This window comes from Argentina anserina, chromosome 5 (genome assembly GCF_933775445.1).
Source record: "Argentina anserina chromosome 5, drPotAnse1.1, whole genome shotgun sequence".
Taxonomy (NCBI): domain Eukaryota; kingdom Viridiplantae; phylum Streptophyta; class Magnoliopsida; order Rosales; family Rosaceae; genus Argentina; species Argentina anserina.
This window is the reverse complement of record NC_065876.1, coordinates 24,701,480-24,726,565: the sequence shown is the minus strand read 5'-3', so window position 1 is coordinate 24,726,565 and position 25,086 is coordinate 24,701,480. Positions and strand designations below refer to the sequence as shown.

The following is a 25,086-nucleotide window of genomic DNA, read 5'->3' as shown; positions in this document are numbered from 1 at the left end:
ATTTGCCTCCCAAAATTAGTAGTTAATGGTAACATATAGATCCCAACAGCACAGCCGTATTGTTAATCATGCATGCTATTATTTATATTGAGTTCAGCCTATATATACTCAAGTCTTTCTCGATCTTAATTGCTTGTTCTCTAAAACTTTATTTTCACTTGGATTAGTTAGATAGATACCCTTCTTAATTAATTATGTCACCCATGTGCCATGGTAGCCTTACCAACCAATTACAATCAGTTTTAACTAACTCTATATTCCACTACCAACTGCTCATCTCTATTATTATGCTCCTTTCAATTTCATCTTCAATTTATGTAGATAATTATTGCTTGAAGTATTAAACTCATTTGTTTGTTTAAGGGATATATAATATATAGTCTTGATTCATCTCTTAAATTAGTAGAGCCACAGACCACAGCCTCACACTTTGGCTTGGCTAGGTAATTAAACAAAATTCAAAGAAGTTTTTAGTTGCTTTAGTTAACTACTTGGTGTTGCTAATAATTTGTGGTACGTACATAACCTATACCGTACCTTTACTTATCAAAGGCACTTGCTAATATGTTTGAGTAGATATTAAGTATTCAAGTTCTGGCTTATTATTCATAAAATCGATATATAGATTCGAGATAAACACATGATCATATGCATGTTTGAGTAGGTATTAACTATTAAGTACTCAAGTTCCGACGACTCATTGTTCATCAAATCGATTAATAGGAGAGATAAAACTTACTCACATGTTTGAGTAGAGATTAAGTACGTATTCAAGTTCCGGCTAACTATTCATAGATAAATAGGATCCGGCAAGGGACACGAACCAATTCCAGGCCGGTTAAGATTTTTCACTGTGTTTGTTATCCAATCAGACAGGCGTACCCTCTTATGGTCTACAAGTTTGTATAAAGGAGTGTTCCGACTACTCTAACGTTCAGGTACGACGCAAAAGTTTTATTTGCATGGTCTATGTAAAATTTGTGGTTTGTGTAAGCCCTGTGACCGGTTGCCTGGATGTAGTTCAAATGCTTGGAGTTGATGGTAGAGGGCTGAACCCTACCCGTAATATATCGCAGTGGTGGTGCTGCAGCCTAACCCAGGTCTAGCTTAAAATTAGGGAGGTGCCTCATCAAGCAACCCTTTTCAGCATGGACTATTGAGCTTAAACATTTTCGATCGGGTGTTTAGCAGCTGATTTTGCCATGCATAAAAATTATTATATATATTTGGTACATAGTTTACGTGGTATATTTTTTACTGTATTTATTTCTGATTAGTTACTTATATTTTGCCACACTATTGAGTAATATGATTAACTTGATACATCACATGAAAGTGTCATGTGTTCTAGATACAGAGAATAATTACTCTGCCATGCAACTAAGTATGATGCGAGCTTCGGTGCCGTCTTTTACACGGGTGATGACTGATGAAGTCTATACGTGCAGCGCCCCCTAGCCTCAACCCTCAAATCATCAATCTTGGAATGGTGGACTCTTTCTCTAATACTAAACAACCTGCTTCAAGGAGGCAAGGTCTTTGAGCAAGCGTGCTAGATCGATCGTGAGGGTGTTGTGCCGAAAGTTCCGGCTTTGGAGCTACTTCTCGCCGGAACTGAGCCTCTCCCATCGAGACGGAAAGTGAAGGCCGATGTCTCCTGAGGTACGTATAAAGGTCACTGAATCAGAGAGGACCGGAGCTCGGTAAAGGTCAGTAAATCAGTGTTATGCAAATCTACGTAGGGCGCATCCGGCTCGGGTTTTGCACGAATAATTAATGGAATAAGTTTCCGTCTTTGGGATAAAAACTTATGGCTGTAGGCGTAGAAGTTAGTTATTCAGTGTATTCTTTGAGGTGATTTTGCATACAATTCTTTCATAGTCTGGTAGTTTAAGGTGTTTCATGTTCAAGTTAATTACTTTTGTAATTTGTTTTCTTAAATACAGATACGGTTTGACGCTTCTTCTCTCAAGCATAAAAAGGAAGGTATTCAAACTATCCGCAATCCTAATCACATAATCCAATCTACTGTACACAGTACACATTTTCATTTTTGCACTAATCCATTTCCAAAAAAAAATGTCTGCAGTGTTTTCGGATCCCATTACTTGATATTTTAAAAAGTTTAATCAATAAACAAAACAAGCAACAAAGCATCTCAAACGCGATTATCCGATCATGGCATTAATATCACCCTCAACCCGATTTCGCTGCCTTGTGTCATTCATTTCGTGTTTATGAGAATCATAGATTAATTTCAATGCATGGATTGGTTCAAATGGTTTAGTTGAAAGGGATGGATCGATGGGATTTTCTCTTAATTAACAAGTTAACTACTGTTTGCAGGCACCAAAACCTCAACTTGGAGTTTGCAAAATGATGGGATCTTGTCCATATGGGGTTGTCCAATTATGTCATGTGTTATGTGGACATTCCCTAAACTCCAAATTCATCTACTTTACAAGACAAGTTGTTTATATACTTGTAAGATCGACTTCAATGTTTATGTCTCTAACTAATATTGGTTATGATTATATTGGTTGTATGATTTGTATCCTAAATTTATAATTTTTTTTCTAGCCACACTCTCTCTCCTGCACAAGTACAAAGATGGTATGTTGTTATAAACTCAAGGGGCAGCATTCCCTAGCCTTAAATCCCTTTAATTATGAATTTTATAGCTAGCTCATATCAACAAACCATTTTTACCAAGTTACTAGCCGAACCCCATAACCGCCAAGAAGACTGGCTTTAGGTGTTGGCCGCGCGGGTGATCGATTTTTCAAACAGGGTAAACCACCGTAAAATCAACTACAGCCATATAACTTACCAACATATATATAGTATACAGAGTTTTGCAGACCACGCACGAAGAAACTAGCTTATATAGGTTTTGTTCAAACTTACAAGTTCGAAACAACTAATTCTCAATAATTGAGATTGATTTGCAACATGTCAGATTTTTTTATTTTATAATAGAACATTAGAACATCAACATTACAACTTTGTTGATATATTAGCCATGTTTTGAGCTTTTGATTAGTAGGTCCTCCAATCTCCTGTTTGCATTAGGACAAAGAAAATCAAATGGAGCATGATAACACAGGAGAAGCTTTTCTTTGGAAAAACAGAATTAACGAAACAAATCAAAATTCGTTTTAGAAGTTTCCAAGGAGACAAACAAAGTTACAAAACCATCATTTTATAATTTTTTTTCTCATCACTTTATGTGGCCAACAGCTTTGACTAAAATGAAACATATATTCTGCCACGAGGTAGTAGGGCAACACGTTTTGGATGCTGATGATGGCATGGACATCCCACGTAGATGTTAGTGCCACGTGGCTGGAGGATTATGGTCCATGTGTCATTCTAGTAACATGCACACTATCCTAGAGGTGGGTACGGGTTGGAACAGGTCGAGTCGGTTTTTACCAAACCCGTATTTGACCCGCATTGCTCGGTTTGGAAAAAAAACACCAACTACTGATTTGTAAAAGAGCTGCGCCGATAGTTTTAGGTTATCGAATTTGCCGGTCAGCTCAGTTGAGTTCAGATTTTAGATGAGTTATTTTCCTTCTGTAAATCCATGGACGGATTTAGGCTTTTTTTAGGGGTGACTCAAGCATCCATATTGGTAAAGACAATAAAAAAAATTAGGTTTTAAATCTTTTAATTTTGGGATTCTCCTTAGTGAAAGCGGATCCCCAAATAAACCCAACTCTACTTATTTGTTTTCCTTTTATACTTTACTCTTCTCTTCCTCAATATCATGTCTTAAGCCAAGAATCTCTTCTAAAATGCTAACTAGGTTACTAGCTATTACGTCGCTAATCAATTCAATTGTGTATTAATTGTGTTATATTTTGACTATATACATTGTTTTATATGATATATGAGTATTATTTTTCAATAGTAATAGGTGTCCATTAGACTAAACTAATAAATTTGAGTCCAAACCGAAGCGTTCGAGAAAAAAAATCTTCATGTTTCAAAGAAATGTCAAGTTTACATTTTTAAAAAGAAAAAAGTCTAGTCTATAAGTCCAAATCTGAACTATTTTCATTTCTTATCTTTCCGAAGCTTTATTGATCAATCACGATCTTTAATTTAATTTTAATTAATCAATCCTTAATCTTTCGAACCGCTAATAGAATGCTATTGGAAATGATTTTAGATTACGATGTGGTATATAAATATTTGATTGGTCAATTTATGTTATTTGTATATATGCATTAAAAGAGTAAGCCTCATTGATTTTACCGATTATGTATATCGATTTTAATTTAATTTAGTAAAATTATTTTGCATCGTTCAGAATTTTCGCTATATTTTTATAGCTAAATTCTTTTTATAATTAAGTTAAATCATTCGCTGTAATCCGATCCTTATCAACCAAGGGTCGTAACAATACGTAAGGTAAAAAGCTGTGCACCAGTTCATTGATATGTGTTTTGATTGATACTCGCACGTGTGGATACCCCTGACTTGTTTTAAGTTGAACAATAACACTCCATCAGAAATCAAATCCAGCTCTTTGAAAAGTCCCAACCCAGAACAACCCATAATTTTGCTTCTTTTCAAACGATCCCATCATGTCTGATCCAATAATAGGCTTAATAGCCGACCCCCAAATGGTAAAAATCAAACTCCAGAATCCCCCACGGTAAAAAATAATTACTAGAGGTTGAGTGCTGTCTCCCCAAACTATCTTCTTCTTCTACACGTAAGTGTCATTTCGTTAGCCATAATCTGATAACAGTAAACAAATCTAAAGTAAAGCCGCGTTTTTTTACTCCAGCCTAACTTGATTTGAAAAAAGAGGTTAAGCCGCTAATTAAAAATGATTAGGTTAAGATTAGCTTCCTAATTCCCAAGCGGAGTTGAAACTTGACGTTTGACAAAGCCTTGCTTCAGTTATCTGTTCTGACGAAGATGACGTCGGCAACCGGAAGCTACAATAAAGTTGAAAGGGATAGAGTGACATAGTCAATGTCATAATATTGGTATCGATAGATATATTATTTTTTAAAGAGAAATATTAGATATATTGAAGAAATATATTTTTTATGTTATGAAATTATTTATTTATTTATTATTAAATTACGTACAAACATATACAATTATTAATTTTATCTAATAGCATAAAAAAACTCTAGATGCTTGTAAATACGCATGTTGATCAACAAAATTATAATACTCTGCCCAAAATATACGAGTCATATAATTACGAATCGTAATGAGTAACATGATAGACATATATCTCTTTTGAGCTGCCGATAGTTTCTTCGTGAAATGGATAGTAAGGATAAATCAAACTTGATGATTTATCATATACTTCTCCAACCTGACCATAATCGTAAAATATGATAACCAGATTGATAGTTGATTTCATGTGATTTGTTTGATGTCACACTATGCTATGTGTTCTATCAATATAAAATCAAAACTTAAGGAAACTAAAGTAATATCATATGATTTATTTTGATCATCAATGACTCCTCTTGTCATCCCCTAGCACTAATTATGTTGTTGCGCATCATGACCACCTACTCTAAATCCATAATCCTCATCTTGGTTAGCATGATCAAAATTATTTTCACAACTAAACTGCTCAAATCCTCCACTCACAAAAAAATGTTCATATTCAAACCTTGTATCTCTACCACCTTGTCAACTTCCACCACCACCATCATCATAATCATTTCTATATGGAGTTGCTACGCCGCCCCACACACTAGCATTATCAAAATCATTTTCCAAGTCTCTAACTTAATCAAATAATACCTTGTTTACATCAATTCCAAAATCAATTACATTTTCTACGACGTGTGAATGAGGGTTGTCATTTTCATTATCAAGGTAAAGGAGAACACTTGCTACTGATATGACTTGACTCTTAAGAGTTAAGACTTGAACATTTACTCTTCATCCAGATTTCTTTTACGAAAATTAGCCGATTGAGATACTACTATTTTAGTCTTCTTTTTGATATCTCTCGAGGCTCGAGGTAATTAATTAATTAAATACTCATATTTGAGAGTCCGATATATTCTGAAGTTGAGTTGTGATGAAAGAATTTAAATAAATTCGGATATTTCTCTAAAATATCGAAAATATATCAGATATTTCATAAATATCAGAGATATTTTATATTATATGAGAAATATCGTAGATACGGAAAAAATAAGATATTTACCCTTAATATATATCGTTTAAAAAAAGATATCAAATAATATATGAGAAATTACGGAGATTTTGAACCTTGGCATAGCAGCTAACGGCGTTGTACTGTGAGACCTACGGAGGAAGAGAGGCTAGGCTAGAGGTGGGAGGGGGCCCCATGCACTTGGTAGTGAGTAGCTAGTGTCGAAATTATTGACCAATTGATTTGATTTTACTGTGTCAAGTGATTATTTTTTTTGGGAAGGCACTAAATGGTAAAACACTATTGGAGGTGTAAGGAAGGGGCATGGGTTTGATAAGTGCAACTGTGCAAGTAAGGTACTGTGTGTGGTGGAATTCGGAGGCTTTTGTTGCCTGGTTTCAATAATGGAGGGAGAGCCCTGGTTTTCATGAGCATGGAGATGCTGTTTAAGGGTACGTCGAGCATATCACTATATCTATCCTTTTATTTTCAATTAAAAAAAACTATATCTATCCTTTTTTTACATATTTATTTTTAATGTGTGAATATCATCGAGCCTTGTTAGACTTCTTTGATGAGCTGATTGAGGTCGGATGAGCTGGACGGGCGTTGTTGTCGTGGTTTTTGGTCGTAAGTTTACTATTTACTCTTGGAAAATATGAAAATACAACAACGTTTTGTGATGGATTTAGATCGGGTTGTAACGAGGTTTTATAGGGTTGCCTGGTTTTACGATTAGAAGACGTGAATTGAGATATGAACTCTTAGAGTGGTGTTGCGCGCCATAAACTTTGAGTAGAGTTCAAGGAATGTAACAATGATAAGCTACGAAATAGATGAATACAAATAAACTTATCCTTGTGTATGTTTGTATATGGTATGACATGAGCAACATCAATGATATGCGCCTCATGCATATATCATGAACTGTCAGTAAACTGAATTTATTAGGTATAATACGACGATACCAAGATTTATATGGAGCCACATTTGTATAGAAAATTTATTAGAACATGGCTTGATTAACATATGTAATATTCAACTTAATCATAAGTAGACGACACAAATGTTCTGACTCAGTACGAAATCATGACAGTTTTGATTACGTCAATCATATCTGATAACTAAACAAGCTCAAAATCGCTTTCCGCCTCCTTTTAAAATTTGGTTCCTTGTTCATGTTGGTATACTCACATGTTCTCATTTCTAACAACTAATAGCATGATAGAGGATAGACACAAAATTAGTTCATTTAGATCATCCCATTACTATTGTACCTAAATTCATAGATGGGGGACGTACCCTTCCGATACAAACTAGATAGGGCTAGTACAAAACTCAGCCGTGATATACTGTTGTACCTAGTGGGAGGGCCTCATCTTAAACTGGTCTACCACCGCCAGATGTGGTCTCAAAAACACTGACATGCCTCCATTGTACATGCCTGGTCCTGCATCCATTTTACCCCTGTGTTAATTTGCATGAGAAAACTTGAATATGCTGAAAGCTACCCTTAATTTGCTATGTTATATTGGACCACCCACACCATCTAAACTAACCGACCTTTTCTAGTAAAATAAAAGGCTGGCTAACTTACCGGCATTATCACATTAGTTTGACGAAATTCGTTAAGAACTCAATTTATTTACATCATTAATTCTCCTGCTCAATTGACTGATTGTCGTTGTGCGATGCACATACCACCCTATATTTTCTACATATGAATTATATCGGGTAACATTAACATATAATGACCAAAAACAGATATCAGATATCAGTTTCTGTTTTTACGAAATTTTCTTTTAGAATATATCCAATATATACAAGCTATTAAGTGACCAAAAACAATTGTGTGCATTCAATAATTACTTGTATACTAGATATACATTGAAACATGCAAAAAATATTATAATATTTACCGTAAAGAAGTCTTTGTTCAGAAAGAAAATCTGAGAAAAGAAGAAGAAAATCTACATTCTTATCCCAACCACCCCTGATTGCAAATTTGTCAATTTCCTACCTCCACACTGTAACTCTTCATCGGATAGAATTCGTTAAATGAGAAATGACGGGGTGTCACCCAAGTTGCTACCACGACGGAGGCAGGCGCGTGGAGATAACGCCCATGAAAAGAGCACGCAGCATATAGTGGGAATCATACAGGTGAGATATGCGGTGGGCTTAACGTGGTTCGAAGACGTTGACTGCTTAAGTAAAAATAAAAAAGAAAGGAAATAATTGACCAACACGTGGCGATTACCGAGGGTAAATAAAATCCTAAACCACCTTTTCCAATTAATATTTCAATCCTCTGTGAGCTTCTGAATCTGATCAGATCGAAGAGAGAGATAGAGTAGCAGTAGATCTCTAGTCTTTTTGGGTGCAAAGATCTTTTTGTTCTTTTTATAGAAAAGAGAGGAACACAAAGCGATAGAGTAAAAACAGAGAGCGGCAGAAGAAGAAGGAAGAGGAAACTGAGAGAAGAGGTCCATCTCTCTCTGTGTGTGTCTCTCTGTTTATCTCATTCATCTCATTAGTTTTGTCCTCATTGCCTTTGATCCCATGCTTCTCTTACAAAGTTCAGTCCTGCCCTTTTGTCCTCAGATCGACCAAAACAAGTACTCTTTTCTTCTTCCTTCTTCTACCTCAGACTAGCTTCTAGTGCCTGTTCTTTTTCCTTTTTGGTTGTTTTTCTAATCGGAGAGAAATGGGTACTGGTTGGAGACGAGCCTTCTGCACCACGATTCCTCGGGATCCATCGGACACAAAGGTTTCAGATCAAAAGCAGAGGAGCCCGAGTCCGAGCCCGAGCCCAAGAACCCGACTGAGTTTCTTCTCCTCCGGCGGTGGCAACCCGTCAACTCCGAGGCTGCATGGTAAAACAGGGTCGGAGGCTCTGCTTCAGAAATCGAATAGTATGCCTAAGCAAAATGTTGCCGAGAGCCCCAGAGTCCTTGAAATCAAAACAAGCAGCACTCCCAAATCATCTAATCCGACTTCTCCTCGATCCCCTCTCAAGCTCTCCCTCTTCAAGAACAGCTTCAAATTTCGAGTACGTCTCACCATTTTTCTACAGCCATCTTTCATATATTAAATTACAACTCTCGCCCTTTATACTATCATTTTTCTCTTGGTTTTTGAATTTCAGAGTAGCTGTGGAATTTGCTTGAATAGTGTGAAAACCGGGCAAGGCACAGCGATTTACACAGCAGAGTGTAGCCACGCCTTTCATTTCCCCTGCATAGCTTCTTATGTACGGAACCATGGAAGCCTCGTCTGCCCGGTCTGCAACTCTACATGGAAAGACGTTCCTTTGCTGGCTATGCATAAAAACGCCACCTCTGATCCCCATCCGGCAGCCAACAACGACGTCGTTTCAGCACCCGTCACCCCGAAGCTGAAAGTTGAAGAGAAGAAGGTGATTGCTGAATCCCCATCGCCCAGATACACGTTGAAGCCATACAACGATGACGAGCCTCTTCTGTCTCCGACCGTCGGCGGCCGAATTATCTCCATTCCTGAGGCCGACGAAGAGGACCTTGCTGACGATGACGTCGAAGAGTTTCAGGGGTTCTTCGTTAATCCTAACACATCTTCTTCAGCCACGTATTCCGATGATCCGAAAATACATGATGACAAAGAATTCAGGAACAATGTGCAAGTGAGGCTGTTACCGGAGGCTGCTCTGTTGTCTTCCGGCCGGGGTTTCGAGACCTACGCATTTGCTCTCAGAGTGAAGGCGCCAGCGCGTCAGACTACCAGCACGTACATTCTGGACCCTTCCCACCGAGCTCCGATTGATTTAGTGACGGTGCTCGACGTCAGCGGAAGCATGACAGGCGGGAAGCTCCAGATGCTGAAGCGCGCCATGCGCTTGGTCATTTCCTCGCTCGGCTCCTCTGATCGTCTTTCCATCGTGGCCTTCTCGGCCTCCCCAAAGAGACTGATGCCGCTGAAGAGAATGACGGCGAATGGCCAGCGCGCGGCTCGGCGCGTTGTTGACCGGCTGGTCTGCGGTCAGGGGAGCAGTGTTGGGGAGGCCCTGAGGAAGGCCACGAAGGTTCTGGAAGATCGGAGGGAGAGGAATCCGGTGGCGAGTATCATGCTCTTATCGGACGGTCAGAACGAGAGGGTGAACAACAGCAATTCGGGCTCGACCAATCAACGTCCAGGATCAAACTACGTGTCGTCCACCCGGTTCGCCCACATTGAGATTCCGATTCATGCTTTCGGGTTTGGCCAGAACGCCGGGTACTGCCAGGAGCCGGCGGAGGACGCCTTTGCAAAATGCGTAGGGGGTCTGCTAAGCGTTGTCGTTCAGGACTTGAGAATCCAGCTCGGCTTCTCATCCGGCTCTGCTCCGGCGGAGATAACCGCCATTTATTCCTGCAACGGGCGCCCCACCGTGCACGGCTCGGCTTCGATTCGGCTCGGAGATATGTACGCCGAGGAAGAGAGAGAGTTGCTAGTTGAGCTGCGCATTCCTACCTCTGCAGCTGGGACTCACCACGTGATGTCAGTTAGGTGCTTATACAAAGACCCGGCTACGCAAGAGGTTGTCTACGGCAAGGAGCAGGGACTAGTGGTGCCGCTTACACAGACCGCCGTCCGATCGGTGTCTTCAAATCCGAAGATCCGACGCCTGAGAAGCCTTTTCTTTACCACACGTGCCGTGGCGGAGTCACGGAGGCTGGTGGAGCACAATGACTTCCAAAGTGCACATCACTTGCTAGCATCAACTAGAACTTTGCTAATCCAGTCCGGCTCGGCTTCAGCCGACGAGTATGTTCGGGCATTGGAGGCTCAGCTTGCAGAGGTGCATTGGAAGAGGCAGAATCAGCTAGAGGAGCAGCACCAGCAGCAGATGATAATGCAGCGGCGGAGACAAAGCGAGAGGGAGAGGGAGAGAGAAATGGGGTCAGCGGCTGTCGACGAGAATGGCGAGGCGCTGACGCCCACTTCCGCATGGAGGGCAGCGGAGAAGCTGGCTAAGGTGGCTATGATGAAGAAATCACTGAATAGGGTCAGTGACTTGCACGGGTTTGAAAATGCTAGGTTTTAATGTTGAAAATTTTAGAATAAAAATGGTCCTTTTTTTATCTTCTGTGGAAATTTGGGGGGATATTATTATTGTGATGATTATGTAAAAGGGACAGGTTGGTACTAGACTGCGCGGCCCTTTTTTCTGGTTTGAGGACTAAAAACACAGAGTGAGAGTAGTTTAGCATACCCCACAAAGAACACAAAGTGATTGATTGGGTGGAGAAATGGATGCTTAAGCTAGCTTTGTCCATTTGTTTTTGTGTTCTTTTCAATTTTGATCCCATGCATCTTTTGAGACAGTCCATATGTGCTCTACCATACTGGGAATTCATGATGAACATGAGAGTACCAACCAGCAAGCTAGAACTTTGAGGTGAAAGTGCAATGGAATGTTAGCAGGTGTATAGATTGTAATGATGGGTTTCCTAAGTACTATGGTTATGAGAGGAGCACAAAACAAAGCAAGACAGAATGGATTAAGTTTGCTTGGATTGGAAACGTTCTCAGCGCAACCTTTTAGAGAGTTGAATGTGCATCCTTGTCTTCTGTTCCATTTTGTGATATATCTATATCTTTGTGGGGTGCATAATAACAATTTTGTTGATAACACTGGTACACAGTCATATTCTACATTATTAAGAATTGAAAACCACATCATCAAAAGCAATATCAATGAAAAATGAGAAATTTTAAATAAACTCAAATAACCTCTTAATACATTTTTATTTTTTTCTCTAATAAGATATATAGATCAGTAAAATGACTAAAATAGACATATTATTAAAGGAAAAATAGCACAATGCATAGATCTAGACGTAGAAAATACGTCTTCTTCATCATATAAATATTAGAAATTATATTAGTTATTATATATTTTCATTGTAACAATTCTTAGATTCTTCTTGTATAATTGCGAGCATGTTGAATAACTTGATACATATTTTTGTTCAATTTAGATTGATGTTAGAGTTGTAACAACAACAGTTCTCAATTTAATTATCAATTCGCAATAATCATTTGAATATAGAATGAAATTGGTAACCCTAATAGAAGATATTTAATAAAAAAATTATAGATATACAATAGTTATATTAAATAATATATGATAATTAATGATTTTTTAGAATAAGGGCTTTTCGGGCACTTTGGGATGTGTATTTAGTAAAAATAAAATAAAATAATTGGTAGTGTATTAAGTGATTAGTATAGTGTATTTAAAATTTTCTCATGAAGAATAAGTTTTAAAAAATTCAATGAAGAATAATAAACTAAATTTATGCTTGAACTTTGATTAATCATAATTATATTTTTAATAAAACAAAGAAAAATGACAAAACCTAGCAGCGTTGCTCTGCTAGGGTTAAGGGTGTGGCGATTTCTTACCGCCTCTCCTCCTCGATTGGCGTTTCCTTCAACCTTTGGGTCGTTCACATAGAGATTGACTCTTGTCGATGTATGCTTCCACGAGAGGTCGGGGTTGGTTTCGCAACCTAGATCGATACGTGGGGGTTATGGGCTGCAGGTGGTAGGGGTTATGGAGGTCTGCTTTGCGAGATGGTTGTGGGATCCGGGCTATTGTGGCTACCATCAACATGTTAACTGATATGCAGAGGATCACCTTCTTTGGTGGAGCCTCATTCTTTCTCTCAAAAGTCCTACCTCTCTTTTTCAAAGTCATGATAGGCTCTTGCAGCCCGAAAAAGTCTGTAGTTTATAATTCGGGATCGAACTGATGTCAAGGGTAGTGTTCGGGTCCAACAAATAAAAAGTCTGTTGGATCTGAGACCTGAACAGTTATTATACTTCGGCTGATCATGTATTTTTGAAAGCAGGAATTGTTCGAACCCTAACTATTAATGACTAAACACAGTTTTGATGTCTATGAAATAATGGTAAAATTGTAGAAAGTTGAACAGTTATATATGAAATTATCGCACGTACTACTCGTAGTATGCAATTATGCTTCATGATTATGTAGTACGCAAAAGACCAAAACTGAAATGCAGCAATTCATGAAACGAGCCACCAATATAGATAGGACAAAGACGAAGTGATGAATTCTAAAAACAAAACAAAACCTCTTAAATACCCTAATAATCTAAAGGTCCACAAAAATATCTGTATAGATTAACCATATTCGGTTTATCACAATATTATTCAAAACTGAATTGGCCGGTTTTGTGCTTGATCTCTACAACTGTGTTATTTTTTTATTGTTGCAACCCTAACCAAACCTGCTTATTCGGTTTTGGTTCGGTTCAAACCGATTAGAACCAAACCAAAGATACAATTGCTCACCGTCTTATAATGTTATTAATGTAGTCAACCGTTTTAATATTTAGAGTCAGAGTCTGCTTGCTTCGTTTGTGTGTTAGTAGTATAGACGGTGAACCTAAATTTTAGTATGAGAAACAAAGATTCTTTATTATCTTATAGCATCCGCACCCATAAATTAGGTGTGCTCAAGTAAAAGATTGGTCTAGAAGCAAATTTTATTCCAAGCAAATCAATTTCATATTTTGCTCAAGCAAATTGATTTTTGTACACACCTATTCACAATTTGCTTGAACAATTCAATTTTGTCTTGTTGTGAAATGATTAATTTTTTTTACAAAAAATTCAATCTTGAGCATTTTTATTTCTCGAAAATTTAAATTTAGTACAATAATATAACTACTATATCATGGAAATAGCACGTGACTTGGGTGATAACAATCCTAATATGTTTCATCGGTAAGTTGATCTTGACTAGCTCCTCTTTCATTAAGGATTTATAGTTTTCTCTTGGTAAAATACCATTTCAAGATTAGGGTTATAGCCTCCAAATCCATTGTCGTGATCATTGTGTCATTCTCTTATTTCTTCAATCTTCTTAACTCTTCTTCCGCTTTTAAATGTCTATGTACTCCGCGTAATAATTAAGCTCACTTTCATTATGCGCTAGCCTCATAGTATTCCATGATGCTTTGTCACTTGCAATGGTATGCAAAATCTCAACTCGTTGCTCAATAGGAGTCTTACTCTGTTTCTTTTGACGCCTATTTTCCTTTGTCGCCTTGGTTTCCATTTGTTTAGGCGGACTTGAGGAAGCTGTCGTGTTGCTTTGAGGTGTCTTATTCACATGGTCGTCATCCAAATTGATGGTTAGAGATGATTCGGTTGCGGAAGGAGTAGCATGGTAAGTACTTACATATGGAGATAAAGTAGCAGGTAACACCGCAACGAAAGATTGATGATTCTTAACCACTTTTCAACAGTCAAAGTGTGTAATTTTTTTCTTCTTGGCATTATAGTTACATGATTGAGCTTGTATTTCCTAATGAAAAACGTATATTAGGTACATATTTAATTACATAATTTAAACAAATTAGATAAAACAAATAATGTAAACAATGCTACATATTTTAACAAATTAGATATATAAAGTACAAAATTATAATTATAATATATGATAAAACAATATAAACTTATTTCATCCATTAACGAATGCCGCCAGCTATACGTTGTTGTGCCGCCGCCAAACATTCTCCCAATTTTTGCCAAACATGCCGCAAGCTATACGTTGCCGTGAGAAGCGAGTGCGATTCGGGTCCTCGGCTCCTTCGGAGGTTTCTCACATGGTGCTAGCTTCCAATTCTCCATAAAAAAAGCATGAATTGTCTCCCACAATTTGTCCCTCTTTTTTTTGTTACCGTCGTATTCATCAACGCTATGACAGACAAAAGAGATGCACATTTGTCAATTAATCTTCAGAAGGAAGCCAATGGTGCCCATTGTTTTGAAAAAAAAAAAGCTAAGTGAAATGAGAGAGGAGATGGAGAAAGATGTGAAATTTGTTGTGCACAATTTAGTGTGAGTTGATCAACAATTAAAGTAGTATTTATAGACAATTTTTTGGGAGAATTTTGATTTTTTTGGGATTTTATACTATTTTTTGGGTTTGTTTCTGTTCTGATCAAATAGTAATCGTTGCGTATGAATTCAGACCATTTGATTGAAATTTTTTATTCAAATGGAATGTCAAGATCTATTAAACCGTTAGAGTTTGAATGGTCTAGTCGACAAGCCATGTGTCAGTCATTCATTGGTTCGTAATTTGTTTTTTACTCTTTTATTGGCTGCCAAAAAAATGAAGCGCCTAACGTCACTCGCGTTCTGTGGGCTCCACCAGGCGGACAAGCAAAAGCCGAAGCAAATTATGCTCGAGCAATCGAGCGAGCAAACCATCCGGGTTGACTGGATGAGCGTCCGCATCGCCGATGCGAGCTCCAATCTAGGTTTGGTCGAGCAAACCCGGACAGTCCCACCTCATGTTCAAGCACCACCTCCTTTGATGCTCGTCGGTGCAGATGCTCTTAAGGATGATATATATATCAATGAAGTAATTTTTGGATTGAAAAAAAAAGGAAATGGCTTCGGCCACATCTCTCAAGTCTCATCGTGCGTTGTTCGGTAATTTGGAATGCTTTGGCCTATAAACATAGGCTGTGTTTGGTAGAGCTTTTTAGCTCAGGTGATTATAAATTAACCCCCTCATCATGTTTGGTAAGATGGCTTCTCTTCTCCCGTTTCCAAAAGTCGCAGCTTTTTTTCAGTGAAAAACATAAGTTGCTCTCACTCTCCTTTTAAAAGCTCACTTCGGCTTCTCGGGTGCGTACTGTAGCTGCGATTAAATGAAGATTTCAAAATACCAATGGGTACCCCCATGATTTCAGGAAATTACAACTCAATCGGTGGTTCATCCCGTTCTACCAGAATCCCCCAAATCATATCGTATCCTACGGTGGCGACCCGAGCTGCAGAAATCCGCCATGAAATTATGCTTCAGTTGGTCTATGTATAACAATCTCTCTCTTTCTTCTCCAAAACCCTAATCTGATACCCTCATTTGCTCACCCAAATCCAAACCAGCTCCATCTTAAACACTCGTAATTTCTTTTTAAATCTTCAAGATCGAGACTTGAGAGAGCATTTTCTCAAGCCAAATGATAGTCGACCTGAGCTTTCACCCCTCCGATCAGAACGTACTCGGAGCTTGATCGCCGGTCTGATCACAATGTCCTGAGGCTTGGGATGGAAGTGCCCCTCCAAGATCTTCCACCTCACCCTCACTTACGGCAATGAGGACCCTCCACCGCCGGAGAATAACATCTCTGATGGCACGCTGTCCTAGGCATTTGTGTCGTCGATAGTGTCACAGTAGGATCAGGAGCTAGGGTTCTGAATCGATCTGGACTAGTCCGCCAGCAACATGAGGACCAGGTGGCGAGCACACTTATGGTGGCGTTGCCGATGTCGATGCTGCAGGACACGGTGGTTGTGAAGCTGAGGCCAGAGGAGGCTAATGTGAGTGTGGATATGGGAGTTGTGAGGCAGAGAGAGCCGTTAAGGGCCATTAATATGGCCAAGACGGGCGGGTCAGGTCAGCAGAATGACGGTACCGGAGTGTTGACCAGGTTGCACACTTCTCCTCCTCAATGTCAGTTGTCGCCGAAGGCGCGGCGGCTTGCGGTGTACACTGGCAGTGCATGACGGTGGTCCGTCTTTGTGGTTATGGTTTGTCGTGAGTCTTTTCTTTACTTTGTTTGTTCATAAATTATGGTTCTTTATGTATGCAATGTTTGTAAGAAATCAATCAAGCTACAAATGTTTATGAAGGAGATCATCTTGATTTGAATGTTTATGCAATTGATCAACCTAATGATCAATGTACAAACTTTTTGTAATTCTTTTGTACTATCATTGGAAAATGTATAAGTTAGTTCAGTTGATTGGATTGGATTCGTGAATCTATAAATATTGATATGTATAATAGTTACTTGATGTCAATGAAAAATGTATGTTGTGGTTAAGGTTAGTATGGGAGAACAAAAATTATTTAAAAATATTAGTTGATGCCATTTTCCCGGTTAAATTACTGATAAAAGAATTTTATGTTGTGTTAGCACAAGACATGAAATTTGTTCTTAAAAATAAAATAAAAAGGTCATAAATTCATTGATGTCCAAATTGGTCATTGTACAAACAAAAGTAAAAGTCAATTTGATTTACCAAACGCATTTTCACGGCTTCTGCTACAAACAACCACTTATAAAAGTAAGTTTATTAAACACTCAACTACTTTATTTTTCAGCCACTTATTTTTAGAAATAAGTATAAGCCAACTTTTTAAATTATTTTTGAAAACGACGTGGTTTTAAAAAAAAAATTAAAAAAAAACACCGATATATCGCTATTTGACTTGATTTTTCGGATTGACCGATATAATAGACCGATAAGCAACATATCGTATCGTTTTCTTAATATCGGGGATATATCGAGAATATTTAGAACATTGATGTTAAGCATGAACCCTATTGTAGACTGTAGAGTTCAGTTGTCCAAATCCACGGCCATCATTGTCCTCTGATACGTACCTCTCCTTTGTCCTCTCCTCAATTTAGTTCCCAGTCCCAACTGGAACGTGAAAGAAATGTTTAATCCGTGTCTCATTATCATATATAAGATATTAGATATGTACGTACCAACCAAAGGTGACCGTAGAATGCACCGTGCATAGAAGTGATAGAACAACATGCAAGATCATGCATTTACAGCAGAAATCAAAGAAATGATGAATCGAACTTGGGGACCATGAGTGTACTGATATACAATTTTACACTGGTCTTCTGTGGCCATGTTTTTTTTAACTTATCAATACGAGCTCGACTGGCGTATGCCCACGTTTGTAATGTCACAGCTGCAAGATATCTAGGCCTTTTGTGATCAATGCATGCACACTTTTCAGTTTAGTATCAAAGTATCAATGAATATTACTGGTAGAGGTATAAATCCAGAGTCTTATATTGTCATATGTTACGCACGTATCTGTCCTGTGTTTCTGTCTCATAAAACTGGAGGTGACAACAGAACAAACACCGCAGAGTACACCAGAATACATTGATTGGGGACCATAATTACTGATTTATCAGTTTAGTACGAACAGTAGTTTGCTGTAGTCGTGCAATAATCATCAGTCCAAGTTCGATTGGTATATGTAGTAGCAAACATATCCACGTTCGCATGATCTCAACGATACGTTTATGAAGATCATAAAAGGAATCGAAAGGACCGTATAACGTAGTACAGCTTCTACGTTACACCAATCTCAAAGAACCATCCAGACTGACCTTGCTAGCTAGAGGAACTCATTCTTAACATCAAGTTTGACACAGAGAATGTCATGCTTTGCGAGGTCTCATTATAACGGATTAAGCAAGTTCATATGGACGCAACGTAAAACATATTAGCTAGTGCGAAAGCACCTTGTAGAATAACAGAAGTCCACACGTACTCCACAGATTGCCTAATTGACACCAACGACTGCAAACTCGTTGTGGTTCATCTTCCGCATAGCAATTAACAAGGAGTAGCTAAAAGCAGTGGCGGATCCACGTGTAGGCAAGCCTAGGCTGAGTTTTTGCTTCTGGGCATCAAGGATTATGTTTTCTCTAAGAAATGACATATAAAAATGACAATTTCCGGCAAGACTGGAGAAAGAGACGACTGCAGAGCAAAAATATGGTTGTTGAATGGTTTTGGGAGAGCTGCTCACTTGCCTGAGAGGAATTAAAGGACAAAGAGGGACAACATGCTGACAACCAGTCGATATTTAATGAGAGGATCTCACGAGTATAATTACATGTCTAATAAAACTTAATAGTCTTGCAGTGGACTATACAATATGGGCTTTTGCCAGAATGTCTCCTCATTATCTTCTTCCTCCTTGCATATCCATTGATGCTTTGATGGCATCTGAATCTCAATTAATTTCAAGACACCCAACAGTTGAAGTTTTGGGCACGTACAACCTTAGTTCGATTGAATCGATTCCAATACAAGTTCTAAATCACACACTACTTCATTTAGTTAGGGAAAAATAGAAAGCAAACAATATCATTAGGGTCTCATGAGTCATGATTACATAAACCTTGTATAATCCTATGTTCATCGATTTTCTTACAAAAACCCAATATAGTACTATATTAATCCCATACTTCACTTGCAAAAACTCTTTAACTTCGATTAAATTAGGTCTTTCTTGACTTGGCTGGAAAAATATCCTAAATCCGCCACTAGCTAAAAGAGTGCTAAATTATTAGCTAGTAGGATCGAAAACTGTTAAGAAAGTACTCAAATGGCCTTCAAACTTGGAATGGCTCATACATATATGGGAATACCATGAAATTTACGTACAGATCAATGTTCCAGCTATAAACCAACCACCATCTTTTGAGAAATGAGAATGTGAGTTGTGACTGCATATGTAATAGATCGAATTAATTAAATAATAATCGACTTCGTGAGTCTGGATTTATATTAAGGAAAACTCTGCACATTATTTGGTAAACAAAATCTAATTCATCCTTATTTATAAGCTGCACTTAGCATGTTTTTTTATCAGCTAAAGGCTACTCAAGTACTCATGAATTGATCCGTTTCTCTCAGAACCTAAATTTTCTGGATTCACTTGATTCTCATGAGAAAAATTGAGTTACTCACTCTATAACTCCCTCTTCCTAATTGTCAAGCGCCTCTCCATCGATCGAACTATCTAAGAAAGGATACTTAGAGCATTAGATACATTACTGTATTGCATGAAGCCCCTTTTCTGGGATTTAGGTTTCTTAATTATGTATATTATTAGTAGCTATATATGATCAGAAGTCACCCATTTCAATAGTATCGTCTATGCAATGTAAATAATACTATGATATGAAACTTCAAACTTGTTACTGGAGGCTAGCTAGGATTCAAATAATTTGTAGCTATTTTTCTCAAATTTTATATACGATCTGATGTTGTCATAGAGTGACAATCTTGTTAGAGAGAAGAGATTTCACATCTAAGAAGTGACAAATAAAATAAAGTTTATAAGTGTGTGAATAATAACCAATTATACCGAGACATTTTGTGATTAAAACTCAACACTTGTGAGGTGGCTAAGTTGAGACATTATCAATATAGTTGGTCTACGGGTCACGTTTGTTGCTGTTTAATATGGTATCAGAGCGGGTCATTCTTCAGTCATGCCTCCAATATGTCGTAGGCCCGAATTAGGTGTCACTTTGTCATGGGCCTAAGATGAGTGTCATTATCATGTCATCGGAGGGTTTTCAATTGGATGATCACTAAGTGTCGTTGGTTACTTACCTTGGCTTATTTCGTCCCAGTGTGTGGGATGCTAATTTGTCACGTGAGGGGGCGTGTTGGAGAGAAGAGATCCTACATCTAAGAAGCTTATAAGTGGGTGGATAATACTCAACTGTACCAATGCATTTTGTGATTAAAACCCAACAACTGTGAGGTGACTAAGTTGTGACAGTATTAATACAGTTAGTTCATGATCCACATTTGTCGCTGTTTAACAAATCTATGCATGTTCCTTACAAGAACTGATGCAGCAGACCTCCAAATAGATCAATGAATAACATGCTCAATGAAGTAATGGAGTTAGAACCATTCATACTTATCGTTAATACGGTGTCAAGACTGCAGTAGTAAATCAGCAAAGATGTGCAATATATACGTAGAAGCTAGAAGAAATTAGAGCAAGTATATATGCTCAGATATATACATCGTAGTGATCGTACTAACTACCATACCAAAATTTATCGAGAAACTCTGATCAAGTTAAGCCAAAATGTATACCTTAAAAAGGAAAAAGTTGAGTATTTGGTGTGTGTTACCCAGATGGTGTTAATAAAATTTGAGGTGGGTGATCGATCAGAAATGAGGAAGGAAGAATTTGGTGTCAGGCCTGATCAATTTTGATAGGGATAATCACCGGCCTTACGTTGCATGCTGAAGCTCTAGTCGTTGGCCAAGATATGACTTTTGGTAGCTCTGCTCAAAATGGATCGCATTCTTGGCTGCATATTTGAGAATACTGAAGCTCTCATGCATAAAGGAGCTTAATAGAAGATATCCAAGTACGTTCAACATTCAGCATGTTACCTTATAGTAAATGTTGTAGTAAACGTTGGGTAATTAATACTTATGCCTAAACTTTCAGCATGGGATACAAAACATACATTAGTTGATAGAAAACTCAACCATCCAATGTTTCTCAAGCTAAAATTCTAGTCTTCACTTTTTCTCTCTTAAACAAGTTTCTTATTTACTAAAGTAATCCAACTTTGGATCCACATCAAAACCTTCTTTTCACCCCGGAGAACTTCAAGATAAGTACATCTTGCATCCTTATAATCTTCTGTCTTTTAAAATTTATCAAAGTGCATAACTAATGATAAATTAGAAAAGACCATGTTTTGGTAAGAGTTATATTTTAATATTTTATAACATCTGAGTTTGTTCCAAGATAACAACAACATTAAATTGCTCATGAAAAATGCTTCAATTTAGGCTTTTGAATCAATCAAAAATGTCTAGAAATGAAGAAGTTATGGCTAATCAAAGTTACAATTAATAAACTCACTGAAAATCTTTTGTAGCACTCACAACTTTAAAAACTCATATCTCACTCATTTCTTAACTATTTTCCACAAACTTTATTTAAAATTAAAGTATAAGACCTCTTTTAATCTAGAAAGTTTTAGAAGAAATGATAAAATGTTTGTTACAAGTAGAATATGTAAACATCTAAGATGATAACTTGATGATCGGTTTCTGCACTGCTATTGTGTTTGAACTTTTTGGCCTCAATGACTTTGAACTGGACCATTTGACTTATCCTATTGCATTCCTTACGAAAATTTTCATTGAACATAGACTTCTCACTTGCCTAATTTAGACGTTTATTGATTGAGTTATCAATACGAAAAGTTGACGGACTTTGACACTATTATTTGAATGACAATTGCTACTTTGGACAAAGACTTTTCTTATTATGGGAGAAATGACTACTAACTAATATTATCTAATTAATTTGAATTTAAAGTTATATTTACTTTATTTGCACGTTTACTTTCAAGTTTATTAACTTGTTTATTTCATGCATACATTGAGTTATTGATAAGTATTTATATTGTGGTGTAAGATTATATATATGTTTAGTATTTAAATATTGTCTTAATTACTAAACTTTGTGATATTCTATTGACTTTCAAGTTTATTAACTTGTTTATTTCATGCATACATTGAGTTATTGATAAGTATTTATATCTTGGTGTAAGATTATATATATATATATTTAGTATTTAAATATTGTCTTAATTACTAAACTTTGTGATATTCTATTGACGTTATTGAGTTGGAGGTGTGAAGCCGGGTGATTAGTACTACCATGTGCTTAAGTGAATTGTTGGTAAAATTGTTTTGTGCTTTGTGAGTTAACCTTGAGCTCTAGTCCCTACATATAGTGTATTATTATACTCATATGAGAATTAACCTTTAGTATACATACTTTGGTGTTGGCCTCGGTATACTGAGATTTATCCGTGTTTTGGGTAAACGTGAATTCTAACATGTGACTTTGTGATTAGTTACCAGTTTTCTTGAAAATTCACACAATTGATTGAATATATTGATGTTGATATGTATATCTATACGCATAAGTAAGAATACGTGTGAGCAAATACAACTGGTTCTTGGTACATTTTACTTGGTTGTTCATATTTGAATTTCTCATTAGCCAAATTATTATAAGAATGTATTATGTACTTACTGAGTCTGTGTTACTTATGATGCTACCCAATCTTATTTTCAGGTAATGAGTAGATGCTTGGGGAATAGGATGAATCTACTAAATAAAATGGTGGTTTTTCTTCACTTATTATTTCAAGACAATAAATGCGAGACTCTGATTAGGGAAATTTCAGTATTTCTAAATTCGTTGTATTGTAAATAACTCTGATTTTGTTTCATAATAAAAGTATTATTCATACATATATTTCTATCAGTTTTATTGAGAAAAATTGGTTTTAAGGTCACACCTCTAATTCGGGAACCATATTTCCATATAATAGTGGTTTCGGATTTGGGGGCGTGATATCGATAGCCCATGTCACGATCTGGTGAGATTTTCCGGCGACGATCATGCTTCACAAGCTCAGCGAAGCTTTGATTTCCATATCTCATCACTCGATTCAGCTTGTTTTGTCATAATACTCAAATATGTTCATCATCTCAAACCCTAGCTTCTCCTTTTGTTCAGTTGAATCGTATTGTAGATCTCTCTAAATTTGAAGATCTTTTTCCATAATTGATATGTTCTTGAGATATTTGATTCAATCTCAAATCTAACTATGAATACTTCACACACTACTGTCTTTCTTCCTAACATTCACCTTGACGAAACGAACTATCCTTCGTGGCTCTTTAGGCTTGAGTCGTTTTTGAAAGGTTTACATGTGTATGGATTTGTGGATGGATCCATTCCATGTCCTAAACAGTTCATTTGTATCTTGATGACGCTCTGATCATCAATCCGGACTATGATGCTTAGAAGGCACAAGATCATAATCTTGTCAATATGATAGGCCAAACCTTAGGACCTAAGGCAATGCACTATCTTGTTGGATCACGCTTAGTTGCAGAAATATGGTCTAATCTGAAGAACAAATTTGCAACCTCTAATAAGCAGAATGTCATTCAGCTTAAGGCTAATCATATGAGTATTAAGAAAGGGGATGATTCAATTGAAACTTTTCTTGATAGAATTAAGGATGCTAGAGATGCTTTGGAGACAGTAAGAGTTATTGTTGGTGATGATGACATTGTGGTGTTGTAATTGGTTTACCAAATGAGTATGCTGCTATAAAGACTGTGATTAGGTCTAAAGAAACTTGTGACATGGCTCAGCATAAGTCTTTGCTTAAGATTGTAGAGGTGGATGTTCTAGGAGAAATGTCTCCACTTCTGTCCTCTCCTATGACAGCTATGATTGCTCAATCCCCAACACCATCTACTCCAACCTTCTCTCCTTAACAAAGCAATCCATCTACTCGAGCTGTCCCACTTGGTTTCTCCCATTACCACTTTAACAAACACCTCATACCTCACATAGTGCTTCCTTTAGTTCCAATACTCCCACTTACATGCCTCATCTTACAATGAGTTATGTATATGGTTTTAATCCTTTCATTTTCTTTGATCAAATGATGAATTTCTATGTTGAAAGAGGCAAATGTCAGATGAACAATGGTGGGAGAGGTAATTTGGAGGAGGCAAAGATAATGGTGGTAGAGGCAGAGAAAATGGTAATGGAGACAATGGTAATATTCAGGGAAATGGTAATTTTAGAGGAGGCATAGATAATGGTAATGGAGGAAATAGACATGTTATTTGTCAGTTTTGTGGCATTGTGGTCACACTGCTAAGACATGCATGAGTATTACCAACAATGCACACCTTCAAGCACACAAGTGAAGTGTCATTACTGTGGGAGAACTAATCATACGACAGATAGGTGTTATTGGAATATTGGTTTTCCAAATCAGCAGCAACAACAATCTCCAAGTGACAACATGTATGCTATGCTTGCAGCAGCTGGTCCTGCATCTCAACAATTATGGTTAGCTAATTCTGGTGCAACTAACCATATGACTTATGAAATTCAATTGCTCAACAATATTGCTCCATACATTGATGGTGATTCTGTGCAAGTTGGTAATTGTAATTTAAAAAAAAAATAACTCATACTGGTAATGCTTATCTTGGGGATATGAAAATGGAATGTGTTCTTCTTATACTTGAAATTGATGCACATCTATTGTCTATATATCAACTATGTAAACAAAATAACTGTTGTGTTTGGTTTGATGAGCTAGTTCGTGTATGTGATTCAGGACAAGGTGTTGGACAAAATTTTGTACAAAGGACTGAGTAACAATGGTGTCTACCCCATTCCATTCAATCTTTCAGTTTCTAGCCTTCATTTAGTAGCTTCATTATCA

General features: G+C 37.3%; 1 protein-coding gene across 1 annotated transcript; it reads left to right on the top strand.

Annotated features, from left to right (window-relative positions):
- Positions 1–8,528: 8,528 nt before the first annotated feature.
- Positions 8,529–11,260, top strand: LOC126796117 (E3 ubiquitin-protein ligase WAV3). Its single transcript, XM_050522881.1, has 2 exons — positions 8,529–9,200; positions 9,297–11,260. Exons 1-2 carry the CDS (start codon positions 8,856–8,858, stop codon positions 11,208–11,210), a joined length of 2,259 nt encoding a protein of 752 aa, XP_050378838.1. The 5' UTR covers positions 8,529–8,855; the 3' UTR covers positions 11,211–11,260.
- Positions 11,261–25,086: the final 13,826 nt, after the last annotated feature.

Bases quoted from the DNA above. Each gene is read 5' to 3' on its own strand.
- LOC126796117 (XM_050522881.1), top strand. From the start codon at position 8,856: ATGGGTACTGGTTGGAGACGAGCCTTCTGCACCACGATTCCTCGGGAT. The intron at 9,201-9,296 runs GTACGTCTCACC...TTTGAATTTCAG, and splicing joins AGAACAGCTTCAAATTTCGA to AGTAGCTGTGGAATTTGCTT.